General features: G+C 37.7%; 1 protein-coding gene across 1 annotated transcript; it reads right to left on the bottom strand.

Annotated features, from left to right (window-relative positions):
- Positions 1–277: 277 nt before the first annotated feature.
- LOC107619279 (cytochrome P450 76A2) lies at positions 278–13129 on the bottom strand. Its single transcript, XM_016321532.3, has 2 exons — positions 12150–13129; positions 278–1203 (listed from the first exon to the last, which is right to left on the bottom strand). The coding sequence occupies exons 1-2, from the start codon at positions 13110–13112 to the stop codon at positions 577–579; spliced, it is 1590 nt and encodes a 529-aa protein (XP_016177018.2). The 5' UTR covers positions 13113–13129; the 3' UTR covers positions 278–576.
- Between the last annotated feature and the right edge of the window lie 257 nt (positions 13130–13386).

The raw sequence follows: 13386 nt of genomic DNA, 5'->3' as shown, positions 1-13386 counted from the left end.
TTGACTATTGTTTGCTTAATCCGTTAATCCTCATAGGATTGACACTCACTCATCGTGAGTTTATTACTTGAACCGGTGCACTTACCGGTAGATTGTGGTTGTAAAATCGATATCACTCATGCTTGAATTGAAATGATGAACACATACAATGTCTTTTTTAACATAGATACCAACAGATTAAACCACATATATAATACATTAAAAGGGTGAAGATGACATAAATATTTAACTACTTTCGCACAATACCTCATAAATCATAATTCATAAACTCCCAATATTTAAATGAAAGATAGACAGAATTTATGTAGTTACTTTCAATAAAATTCATACAAGTAGTTTTCATTCCATCTAAATTCTCCATTTTGATGTGTTTTTGCATGAATTGAAATGATGAACACATAACGTGTCTTTTTTAATATAGATACCAACATATCAAACCACGTATATAATACATTAAAAGGGTGAAGATGTAAATATTTCACTACCCAAAAACACTAAAAAAAGTGACAAGACATACATATAATAGATTAACCGATATGAAATGCAGCTGAGGTCTTGATGAATTAACCTTTAGACTCATGATGGAGCAACAAGCTTCGGCACTGCAAGCAAGGGCTCAAGCTTCCTCATTGTAATTCCCAATTTGTCCCTCATATCCATGGTTGATGGCGTGACATGGCTATCAAGCTCCCAATCAAAGCGATGTAGCAATGACCCCAACACCAAGTGGAGGACCCTGTGGGCTAGTGGGACCCCCGCACACATCCTCCTCCCAGCACCAAATGGAATGAACTCATAGTGTTGACCTTTATAATCTACCTTTGACCCACCATCACAAAAAATAAACCTTTCAGGCTTGAAGGTCAAAGGGTCTTTCCACACATCTGGGTCCCTTCCAATGGCCCACGCATTCACGAAGACCTGCGTGTCTTTTGGTATGTAGTATCCCATGAACTTTGTGTCCTGAATGGCCCTTCGAGGAACAAGCAACGGAATGGGAGGGTGCAAGCGAAGTGTTTCTTTCACCACAGCTTGAAGGTATGGGAGCTTTTCTATGTCACTCTCTTCGAGTTCCCTTGCGGTTCCAACCACTCTATTGAGCTCGGATTTTACCTTTATTAAGCAATTACGGTTGCACAGAAGCTCTGTGAGTGCCCACTCTATCGTGCTGCTTGTAGTTTCTGATCCAGCCATGAATATTTCCTACATTTTAATTTGAAATAATAATTTTATGAATAATGCTGGACAACTAAGCTATAATAACATTATAAAAGCAACTCCAATGGAATCAATTTCGGGTATCACTTTTTACTTTTACTGTAATTGAAATTATTTAAAATTTATTTTAGATACCAATTCTGAAATGATATTGGTATAAAAACAGAGATACCTTATCATTTTAAAGAAAGATCAGCAAAATAATGCCACTTGTATACTTTATTAAATTTTTATTAAATGAACATTGTAACGTTATTGTATTGTTGTTAGTAAAATGAGACTATGCATTGGAATGGCAAATTTTACATTGAGTTTCAAATCAAATTTTATGATATATGGTCCCACAAATACTTATGTGGCACCTTGTTGGACCATAAAATGAAATTAAAACTATGCATTGGAGATGCTCTAGGGGTTAATTTTAACCAACATTATAACAAATTGATCAGTTTAATGGCAGCATAAAGAATAGCGGCTAAGGATGGTAAAAAATTGACCTACCAGTAGATGTGTGACACATGGAAAATAAATTTTAAAAGAAAGTTTGTTTACTTAGTGGAGAGAATCACATTGGTGATTGGTGCTTAACTATTTCATTGTTACTGAAAAATCTGGTCAAACTGTAATTAATTAAAATATAAATTAAATAGGAGCGAATATGGTTAGAAAATTTAGCAATCAGAATTTGATAATTTAAATATGATATTTGGACTTAGTGAATTTTTCTGAGTCAGAAAATATAGTTTCCTGCGTAAAAATGGGCATTGAAAATTTGAATGGCAATACCGGCTGAAATATAACCGGTACTACAGCTAAATAAATTAATTATAAGTGAATAAGGTTAAGAAAGGAGAAATTATAATTTGGGAAGCTAGAAATATTTAAAATACGATTTAAAACTCTAATCTTAAAGGTTTTAACCTAAAATTGGGTCAACGGGCTAAAATAAGTGAACCGAGCCCAAGTGGAACACTATATAAGAACTCATTTCAGCACAGAACAACCCATTTCCCCCTTTTTGAAGAGAGAAACACGCTAAAATGGTGAAGAGAGGAGGAAGAGAGAAACCCTAGCTACCATCAACTTCAAACCACCATAACTTTCTCTCCGAAACTCCGATTGACGAGCCGTTTGTGGTCACGCGTTGCTCTTCTCATCTTCTACAATTTTTATCTAAGTCTTATGGTGAGTATTCCATTGTCCTTTGCCCAGTTTTCTTTTTCCCACTTAAATTCGAGTTTGGTTATGGGTGGTGAGTAATTTTATGATTTTGGTTTATTTAGGAGTGCTCTAGTATGAGCCATTGATGAGTTCCTTCAACCAATTTCATGGGTTAAGATAAGAAACCCTCCAACCCTTGTGATTTATCATTTTTATGAATCCTAGGTTGATTATAAGTGTGAAAATTGATTATGTTAGAGTATTGGGTGATTTTGGTGCACAATTCAAAGATTGATATTGCTTGTGGGGCTTTGGTGAGGCTTGGAGCTAAGGTTGGTGGAGACTTCCAAAGAAGAGGCTCAATTGATTCGGCTCCAAGAGGTACGGTTTAAGTTTTATTTAAGTACCGTGTGGTGTGATGAGAATTCCTAGGCTAAATGCCCCTAGGATTAAGTTTGGATTGTATAAATGGTTGGTACTAATATGTATAGTTGATATATAATATAAATTAATGATTGGGTTGAGAGTTGTGTGAAATTGTATGTTTGGTGTGTTGAGAATTTGATGAATTGGATAATTAATATTGGTTTGTGGAATATGCATTTAAATTGTGAATTTGGGCCGGAGGCCGTGAATCTTGGGCCGGAGGTAGGAAAGAGGTAAGGAAGGTAAGTGATGTGTGTATTGTATGGTGTCATATGAGATTGAATGGATATTGAATATTGAGTGTGTGAATAAATGGGAGGAAAGTGGAATAATAAGAAATTAGGAATTTAGGAGTGGAAGGTGACGAAATTGAATTGAATTGTGTAGATGAGGTAGGTTTGATTTTGGTTGAGTGTAATTATCTGAATGTGGTTGGGTTGTGGTCATTTGGATGAGTGGAAATGAATTTGGCTTGTGAACATTGGAATAATTGGTGATTCTGTTTTTGCATAAAAACTGATTTTTGAACAACTTCGGCGGCCCGTAACTCGGTCCTCGGAGTTAGAAATTCTTCAAAACCAGATTTTTATAAAAGTTTATTCACGATCTTTCCAACGGTTCAGAAATGGTTGAAAAAAGAATTTTGTGGAAGAAGTTATGTGAGGCAGAAGTTTGAGATTTGAAAATTAAATTCTGCAGCTTTTTCAGACTTAGTAAAATTTTTGGTAAAACATACTCCGACGCGCACGCATGGCCGATGCGCACGCGTCACTCACAGTTTTTACTCTCTCACGTGTACGCCTGGCCGACACATACGCATCGCTGTATTGATGCAGGTGCATGGTATAAATTCAAGATAGTTGTGATGGTAGCGTGCTGGTTTTGTGCAAGGAGCACAAAACACATCCATGCGTACGCGTGGCTGACGTGCACATGTCCCCCCTACCTCTCAACTTCCCACGTGTGCGCATGGGTGACACTTACGCGTCCCCGCTTTTCTCTGCTTCCCACGTGTGCGCGTGGACGACGCGCACGCATGACCCTGTTTTCAGCAAAAATTGAATTTTGAATTTTTAAAGCCGAATTTCAGACTTCTAAGCCTCCATTTTCATCCTCTAAGTCCTAAATCTTTATAGTATGCCTAGTAATGAAAAGAAGCTTGAACATGAGTATGTCGGGAATGCATATATGATTAATGAATGAATGTGGTAAATGAATAATGATGGGAAATGTTAAATGTGAATATGCTGGTGTTGTCTCTCTGGTTGTAAGGGTGACAGGGCACCAATACCCTCTAATGGTGACAGGGCACAGATACCCTCTAATGATGACACGGCACGGATTCCCTCTAATGGTAATAAGTCGCAACAAAGAGACTGTACCTGGATAGTAGCAAGGATTGTGGTTCGTCCTGCTTGCTCCGGGTCAATGCTTGAGATACCTGGGTAGAAGAAAGAATGGTGGTTCGTCCCACTTGCTCCAGGTCAGAGATTGTGATGCCTGAGTAGTAGCGGCAGTAGCGGTGATTCCACTTGCTCCAGGTTGAGCTTTTAAACACCCGCCTGGGTAGTAGCTGTAGTAGTGGTTATTCCACTGGCTCTGGGTTAAGCGGGTAGTAGTAAGGGGGTTGTAGCTCAAACCCACTTGCTCCGCATGGGTGTTTCAGTCCATGGTTAGCTACCAGGACATGTCGGGTTGGCTATATAACCGACAGATAATATCATCAGCCATAGGGTAGGCATACATCATTTGCATATGTTTGAATTATTTGGGTTCGCCTAGTTGTTTTGGATTGCTATATCATATATGCTATGTTACCTGGTTATGTGCTACTTGTTCTACTTGTACCTTATTGTGTATTACTTGCCTGTATTGCTTGTGTTTGTACAACTGAGAGATCCCTCATGCTGGTGCCGGTTGACACTGAGGGCTGTTATTAATGAGATGAGTTGATGATGAAATTGAATAATGATGATGATTATTGAATGAGGTAATTTGACCTCTTTGGGTAGATGCAGTGAAGTGATTTCAGTTGCTCTAGGTGAGGATATGAGATAATGATATAGAATTGCTGAGACAGAATAGCTGAGGATGGTTTCATTTATAATTCAGATGCCAGGGTATTTTATCTGTCTTTGTGGTGGTCATCGAAGGCGGTCTTTGCAGCAGACATAGAAGGCAGCAATGGATACCATGAATCTTCACTGAACAAGAAAGAAGATGACGCTTCTATCTGTGTTTGGGTGTGGATTCAGGTTGTCCAATGAAAATCGGATCTAATTTAGATCTGTTTTGTAAACTCCATATAATTAGTGAATAATTAGTTAATAAATTAATTATTAATCAAAGAAATTATAAAACCAAATTTTATTAATCCAACGGGGTAGAAATATTAAAAATACGAATTTTAACACCAATTTTAAGGGTTTTGGCCTAAAACTGAGCCAACGGGCCAAACCGGTCAAACTAGGACCACGTTGGACCCAAGGCCCAACCCAATTCAAGCCACACTTAGTGATCTCAGCCTCCCTTCCCCATCTTCAAATGCATGCCTGCTGAAATACGCAAGAGGGAGAAAAACTTGTGAAACCAAACTCTACCTTCCGTTCAATCTCATATAACTTTCAATCCGGAGCTCCGATCGCCGCACCGCTTATGGCCACATGATCACTGCGTCGAACTCTACAAAACCACCAAACATTGTGGTAAAGAAAACTCAAATTCTTTTGCAGCCTCTCCTTCCCCCAAATTTAAAAAATTTGGACATTTGGTATTGAAATTGTGATGTTTTGGTGTTTAGGATCAAGCTAACTTAGTGGGCTTGCCGGGCCTTGTCCTAGTTTCCGTCGTTAAGGTGAGAAACCTCTAACTCTTGTGAATGAATAACTATGAACCCTAAGTTTATTTTGTGTGGTATGAATTTGTATTGGTTTAGATTATATGTGTTGGGACCAAATTAGTGGTTATGGAAGCTTGATTGTAGACCTTGGAGGTAGAATTGCTGTTGGTATGCATTTTAGTGTTTGGGACATTGGTGGAACATTGGTGTTTGTGGTGGAACATTGGTGTTTGTGGTGTTTGTGGTGTTTAGGATAGGTTAGAATGTACAATTATGTTGATGTTTAGTAATCTTGATTAACAATGTTGAGTTAGTTTGAGAATGAATTAATGATTGATGCTTGTGGTGAGGATGATGAATATGAGCAATGATTGTTGATATATTGATGAATTATGTTGCTTGATTTTGAATTGTTAGGAGAAGAGTATGAATTTTAAGTATTGACATGTTGTGGAATAAATGAAAAGTGTTTAGGTATGTTTTGGATATGGTTGGTTTGAGTTGGAACTTGAATGTTTGGTTTTGAAATGGAAATTTATAAAAATGGAGGTTTGTGATTTTGATGAAAAATCCAATTTTTTATCAAACTTTGGCAGGCCATAACCCGACTTCTGGACCTTCGAACTTCACCAAACTTGTTTCATATAAAAATTTGGTCTGTGAAGTTTACACCGTTTGAAGAATAGACTAAAAATATTTTCTTACGAAAAGGTTATGTGTGTCGGAAGTTTGGTGTGTAAAAGTGTTTCTACATATTTGTAACAGGTTTTTGAGAAAATACAAGGCCCGCATATGCGGACATATGGCTGCGTACGTGGGAATTGGCCACTGTCTTGGGGAACTCGCGTACGTGGACAAGGGTCACGTACGTGACCTAGCGAATTACACCCCTGCATACGCTAGACATCGCATGCGTACGCGGACAGAGCTCACGTATACGAGACCCTTTATTTTTGGGAAAATGCATTTTTGTGAATATTAACCTATTTTCTAACCTCTAAACCTCTATTTTTACTCTTTAATATCCCAAAACTTTTTTTAATCATACTGAAAGGGGTAAACCTTGAGAAGATGGAAACTTGAAAGTGAAGAAAATTTGTGAAGTGGTGAATTATGATTGAGAAGTACTGAAACACTGAATATGTGATAAACAATGGCTAAGATGAAAAAGAATAATTGAACTTGAATGATGATTTGGCTGGTGCACTTCTTTTTATCTGAGATATGAGTTTCTCTGGGTAGATGGATTGGGTTACAACCACTTGATCCAGGTTGAGACTCGATACTCTATTGACTCTACGTCGCATGATGTGGTCTGGCACTTTAACTCCCCAGAAATTTCCCCAATGAGCTAAATTTGATAATTGATTGTAAAAGTTATGCATAGACTCTTAGAGATGCACACACGAACGGACTATCCAAGGTTTAACTACCGGACTTGTCGGGTTTGACTATATAACTGACAGATGAGACTCATCAGCCATAGGATAGGCATACATCAAGTTTATTTATTTATTTTTTTTGAGTTTGCATTACTTAGGTTTGCCTACTTGATAATCTATGCTTAACTGTTATATGTTCTGTTTGCTGTAACTGTAATCTATTTGTATTTTTCTTGTATGTAATATATGTCTGTGCAACCGAGAGATCCCCTGTCTGGCAGAGGAATGACAAGAGTTATTCCATTGGAGTTTGGAGGGTTGGAAGAAAGTGAAGAATGAGGGGTTAATTTAGAATTTTGTTAGAACTTAAGGGCCTTAGATAACTTACCTTGTTCATGGTTTTAAATTATAACTCTAAGTTTTAATTCTGAGTGTCGGAGTTCTATAATCGCCTCTGACTTTCCCGAGGCCTCATATTATGTATGTTGGCACCATTACTATGCTAAGAACCCTTCGTTCTCATTCCATACATATGTTATTGTTTTCAGACGCAGGTCGAGAGGCACCTCACTAGGCGTCTGGAGTTTCTTTTTTAGGCAAAGTCGGGCTGATATATTTTGATATTTGGGCTATATGTATATATATATATATATATATATATATATGTTTAGACTCTCTTTTGTGTATGTTTCACTTATGTACCTCTTAGAGGCTTGATGGAGGTCTAGGAGTTTATATTATGTATTTTGAGTACTTTTGGGATGTATATTTATATATGATATTCTCCGGCTAGCCTTGGCTTCACATGTTGAGCCCGAAGCTTGACATTCTATATCTCTTGACACACCGCTCTTGTTATATATATGTGCCTTTACTTTTCTTCATGCGCAAGTTTCTATTATGTGAGCATTGCGCTTTTCCTTTAATGATTTTTTCTTAAACTTTCCTTCAAGGCTCCTCAATTATTAAATTCTTTCAACTACTATTATGTATGTATTTTATTTTAGAGGTCGTAATACCACACCACCTCTATTTTTAATGTCAAAAAAAGGGTTACATTTTTAATGATATCTTTAACAAAAGGTGGGAAAAAATTACATAAGATAGGAGAAAACACCCTACATGATGATTATTTTGATAACACAAGGATTGACATCAAATTATGTAGAACATAACTGAAGATGTAAAATCTAACTATGAAATAATGAATAATATAAACACATGATTTCAAATGTTTAGTATTTTAAAATTTTATAATAAAAGTTATTTCTTAAATAACTTATAAAATAGACTTTAATTATTTTCAAATAAAATTATTACTCAAAACATATATTTAGAAATCTTATAATTTTAAATTTATATACTCTTCAATCAAGTAGATTGTACATTTTATTATAATTCTTTGTTAGTAAGAGTGCTAAGATTTATTCTTATATTTTTCTAATAACAAATATTTGCAAAAGAAATTTAACTAATTTTTAAATAATATTCATATCGTTTTGAATAAACCACAAAAATATTGTCATTTTAATGTAAATAAATATTGTTTGAGCCAACCTCCAATCCTTATCCGACCTGTTCTAGGGGATTTGCTCATTCTCTACCTAGCAGTTGCAAGCCGAGCTATAGCCTCAGCATTAGTTTGAGAAGACAAACACGAACAACTTATCTACTTTGTTAGCAAAGTTTTGTAGGGGGCAGAACTAAACTATCAAACCATAGAGAAGTTCGCATATGCCCTTATCATCACTTCCAGAAGGCTCCGACCTTATTTTCAAGCTTATACTATAAAAGTCCAAACAAACCAATCCATGAAGCATATCCTATAGAAGACGGACATTGTAGGAAGGATGCTATAATGGGCCATAGAACTGTCCAAGCTCGACTTAAGGTATAAAACTCGGACAGTAATCAAATCCCAGTATTTGGCCGACTTTGTGGCCAAATACATGGAAGCCCAAGGAAGTCCTACTACCTGGAATCTATATGTAGATGGATCATCCAATAAAGCTAGAAGTGGAGCAAGAGTGATTTTAGATATTGAAGAAGGAACTCGGGTTGAAGGTTAAAGATCTCAACATGAAGAAATACTTGGAAGAAGCACGGGAATATTTAGCTCAATTCTCGAATAGGTAAAGTACCTCATAGTTGGGATTGATTGTTTGACCAAGTGGATTGAAGTAGAACTCTTGACAACCATCACACCCTAAAGAAGTTAAAAGTTTCTTTACAAGAATATTATTACCCGATTTGGAGTCTCACACTCCATTATCATGGATAATGGAACTCAGTTTACCGACTCAATCTTTAGAAGCTCAGTGGCAAACCTTAAAATCAAGCACTAGTTCACATCGGTAGAACACACCCAACCTAATGGAGCATGGGTAGACGAGCTCCCACAAGTCTTATGGGCATATTGGACAACTCTCCCACAAGTCTTATTGTTTAAGCTACAACTATTACAAAATAATTGTTCATTAAAAGATCCATAGGCCGGGTCATCCAAATACTTAGAAAGTAAAGACTAAGGAGGAGGAATCTTCTTGTTCGAAGTCATGTTGGAAATATCTTCAGGTTACACGGAAGAAGTCAAAAGAATTTTAGGCTGAGAAGAGATTAGCTCATGTTCCATCCGGGTGGGAAAGCTCTGAGAGGCTCCCTCGACTCAGACTTTTGAGGTCTTCGGGTCGGGTATGAGAGTGTCTTCATCGTCTTGAAGTGCAGGAACAATCTTCTCATCAAACACAATGTTATCAAGACTAATGAGGGAGAGGTCCGCCTTGGGAGCAACAACCCGGAACTGAGCCTTTAGATTTTTCACCATCTCGTCCATACCTTCGACTATAGTTTTCTCAAGCTCCGCATATTTCTCCCTGGAGTTAGAGACCTCATCTACTAAGTCAAGCTTCTCCCTGATGACTCTGGTATAACTCTCCTCAACCTTCTTTTTTAAGTGTTCCGCTATGGCTAAGGTAGCCTCCACCTGTTTTACTCTTTCCCAAGATTTTTCAAGGTCGGACAAAAATGACTCCTTCTCTCCCTCCAATTCCTATTTTGTTTCCCTTAAGGATGCCACCTCAGCTTGAAGGTCAGCCAAAGCCTGCTGGGTGGCGCCAAGGGGATTCTTCTCTAACTCCTTCAATAATGAAGCACACACCCCAGCTGCACAAATTTCACCTCGGGCAAGTATTTGAAGGTGGCTCTTCACGAAAACATCGTCCATACTAATAGAACTATTTGGAAGGATGTGATTTTGGGCCCAAGCCACCGCATCAAAGCCCTGCTCATAGACACTCCCTGAGTCGGTGGTCTTCTATTTTTTAGACTTCCGCTTAGGATTGGAGGGGTGAAGGAAGAGCTGTTTGTTTTACCAACAAACACGTATAGCATCCCACACACCCAACAAACACGTATAACATCTCACATAGTTAACAACTACAATCACATTACCAAAAACAGAAATGATGCCACCTTCAACAGCTAAGTTGACACCATTCAGGGGCAATACAACAAAAACCCCATATTCAAGACTCATGGTAACAATGAAAAGTCCTGATTCAATAAAAAAAAAAGAAAAATTTTTTTAAAACATCTCCAAAAAATAAAGCAACAACACCACTCAGAGAATAAGAAAAAAGAGACGGAAATTCAAAAAGATAAGAAACTCTAACCTTGAAGGAATGCGAATAAAAAAAAGAGCTTGAACAACAAAGACACAAACATTTCACTCCAAAGGCGCAGAAAAAATCATTTTTTTCAAGATGAAAAAAAACCTTGAATTCAAGAAGGGATGCGGAAATGAAGTTGAAGAAATTTTTGAAAAAAAAAATGGACAAACGTTTCAGAAGAAGAATTGAAAAAGGAGAAAGAAATAAATTTTGGGTATTTATAAGACAAAGGGCAAAAGAGTAAATTTACACGCCCTCATTAATGACATGCGCTGTTCCCAAGACAATTGCAAAAGTAACATATGCCGTACCATAAAGGGACACAATATTTCAAAAAATTTTCGAAAATACATTGAGTATCTGACCTACCAAAGGCAGTATACCCGACGTGGGAGGTTAAATTTACAAATGCTCGAGTCCGACCTTATAAAAGTATAGGTTCAAACAGGAGCTCTGTTCATACCCTTGCCCAAAATAAAGCCAGGTCCAAAAGTAATAAAAACCCACCCAACGAAGGTGGCCTCATTTACTCCTACCCAACCTTATAGAGGTCGCGCGCGATGATAACAATTCAACAATTCAACCTTACTTATTTGAATAAGTAACTAACTCCTAAGATATCTCCTACCCATTTAGAATGAAGATCTAAACAACTTTCCTAAAAAAGGGAACGGCACCACCATTCAAGGTGGAACTTCTCTAACAGGTGGTTATCTTTTCTACTATAAATATACTGACATACTCAAGTATAATCGAAATCCAATCTATTAAAAAACCTACTTTAAACCTTTGCTAACTTAGACATCAGAATTCCTTGCAGATACTACCCCCCGCCTCCCTCACGAAAAACTTGGACGATGGTACTTCGACACCAATATAAATCGAACGCTGTCACAAAAGAAGTCTGAACCTCACATCTAAACCCAAATACAATTTAATTCAGATAATCCTCAAAACACAAACCAATTAAATTTAATCGATTCAATTTTCATTTTCTTTCCAAATTCAAAGCAATCCTACACGCGAACTCTTTGTCATCTCTCAATGATTTACCTTGCTTCTTAGTTGAGTTATGGTGCTATTAACTCGTCAACTTAACTCGTCAACTTAACTCCTTCTAGTGTCAAAGACTACACACGTCCCTCTCCTATTAGTTTTAACGTTGTGGTCACCTTAGTCGCCAAATATACAAGCCACTACACTACAGAATGCACCAAATAAATTATCAAATAAATTCAGTATAAAATCTATTAAAAATAAAATTTTATTAAAGATTGACTGAAAAGTTATTTGTATTTTTTTTTTTTCTAGTTTGATTCTTCGTCAATTTTTAGTCTTTTAAACTATTGATCAAATTTTTCCTCACAAAATTGATTAAATGTGTAAATGAAAAAAATAAGATGATTATTCACATGAAATGTTAGTCAACGGGGAAAATAATACTATGATACCTACCAAAATGAATACGTTGAGGTCCTTGTCGGAGATATTCCGTGCCTCCTCACCGCCACCGCCCTGAAATTGAAGCAGCACATCCAAGAAATCCTTTCTAGCCATATCATCACTATGCTGCAACTGCAACCGCTCCTTCACGAACTTGGAAGCAATATCAATGGCCTTTCCCATGTCCCTCTTCATCCTCCGCTGCAGCCCCTGCGGGTCCACCCACACAAGCCACGGGAACACGTCCGCCACGTTCGCGTGCCCCGTCCACTCCAAAAGCCCCATGATTGCTTTAAACAGATCCGAACCTGTTTCCGATTCCGGGTCAAACATGTCTTGGGAAAGCATAAGGTTCCCGAACAGATTGAACGACATCAAGAACACGAATCTTGCCACGTGGACACCTTCGCCGGCTTTGACTTTTTTAGCTTCTTTTGCTACCCAGGAAACCATGTCGTTGACGCACCTGCGCCGGACGGGAGCGGTATCGTTGATGCGTTTCGCGACGAGCATGTCCACCGTGACGAGGCGGCGCATGAGGCGCCAGTAAGGGCCGTAAGGGGCAAGGGCTAAAGAGGACTTGTCGTAGTTGTGGACTCGCATGGTTTGAATGATTGTCCTGTCGGCGAAGTTGTGGTCGTGGGACTTGAAGAACTCAGTGGCGGTTTTGGCGCTGAGGATGGCGACGGTGTTGATGGCTCCCAGCTGGAGGCGCACAACGGGGCCGTAGGTATGGCTTAGGTTTGCGAGGGTGCGGTGTGGCATGTCTCCGAGCTGGAATAAGTTGCCGAAAATTGGCCATCCTGGTGGTCCTGGAGGCTGGCGGTAGGAGGAGGAGTGGCGGCGGCGGAGGAGGAAGAATGTGAGAAGAGGCGGAAGGGAGAGGAGTAGGAGGAGTGAGAGAGGGTAATATGAAGGAGTGTCCATGATTGCTTGAGATTTTGGCAATGTTGTCAAAGGCTTATTCATCTTCATACAAATTACATTGTAAATTTGAGTGTAAGTTTATAGGATTTGTAAACTTACAAAAATCATCTTCAACTTACAAAAAATCAAGATTTTTTTAATAATATTATTTGATTTAATGTTTATAAAATGAATTCGCTCATTCAAAATTATTATATCAAAAAATTTTAATAGTTAAATCAAGAGAATTAATTTCTAATTAAAATAATATTATATTAGCCAACTTTTTTTTATTGTAGAATTATTTTTAATTTTTATTAAAATTTTGGAATTTAAAATTTAA

Source organism: Arachis ipaensis, chromosome B6 (assembly GCF_059453495.1).
Source record: "Arachis ipaensis isolate K30076 ecotype BB chromosome B6, ASM5945349v1, whole genome shotgun sequence".
NCBI lineage: Eukaryota > Viridiplantae > Streptophyta > Magnoliopsida > Fabales > Fabaceae > Arachis > Arachis ipaensis.
The sequence above is the reverse complement of the archived record's forward strand: the minus strand, read 5'-3'. Positions and strand labels throughout refer to the sequence as shown.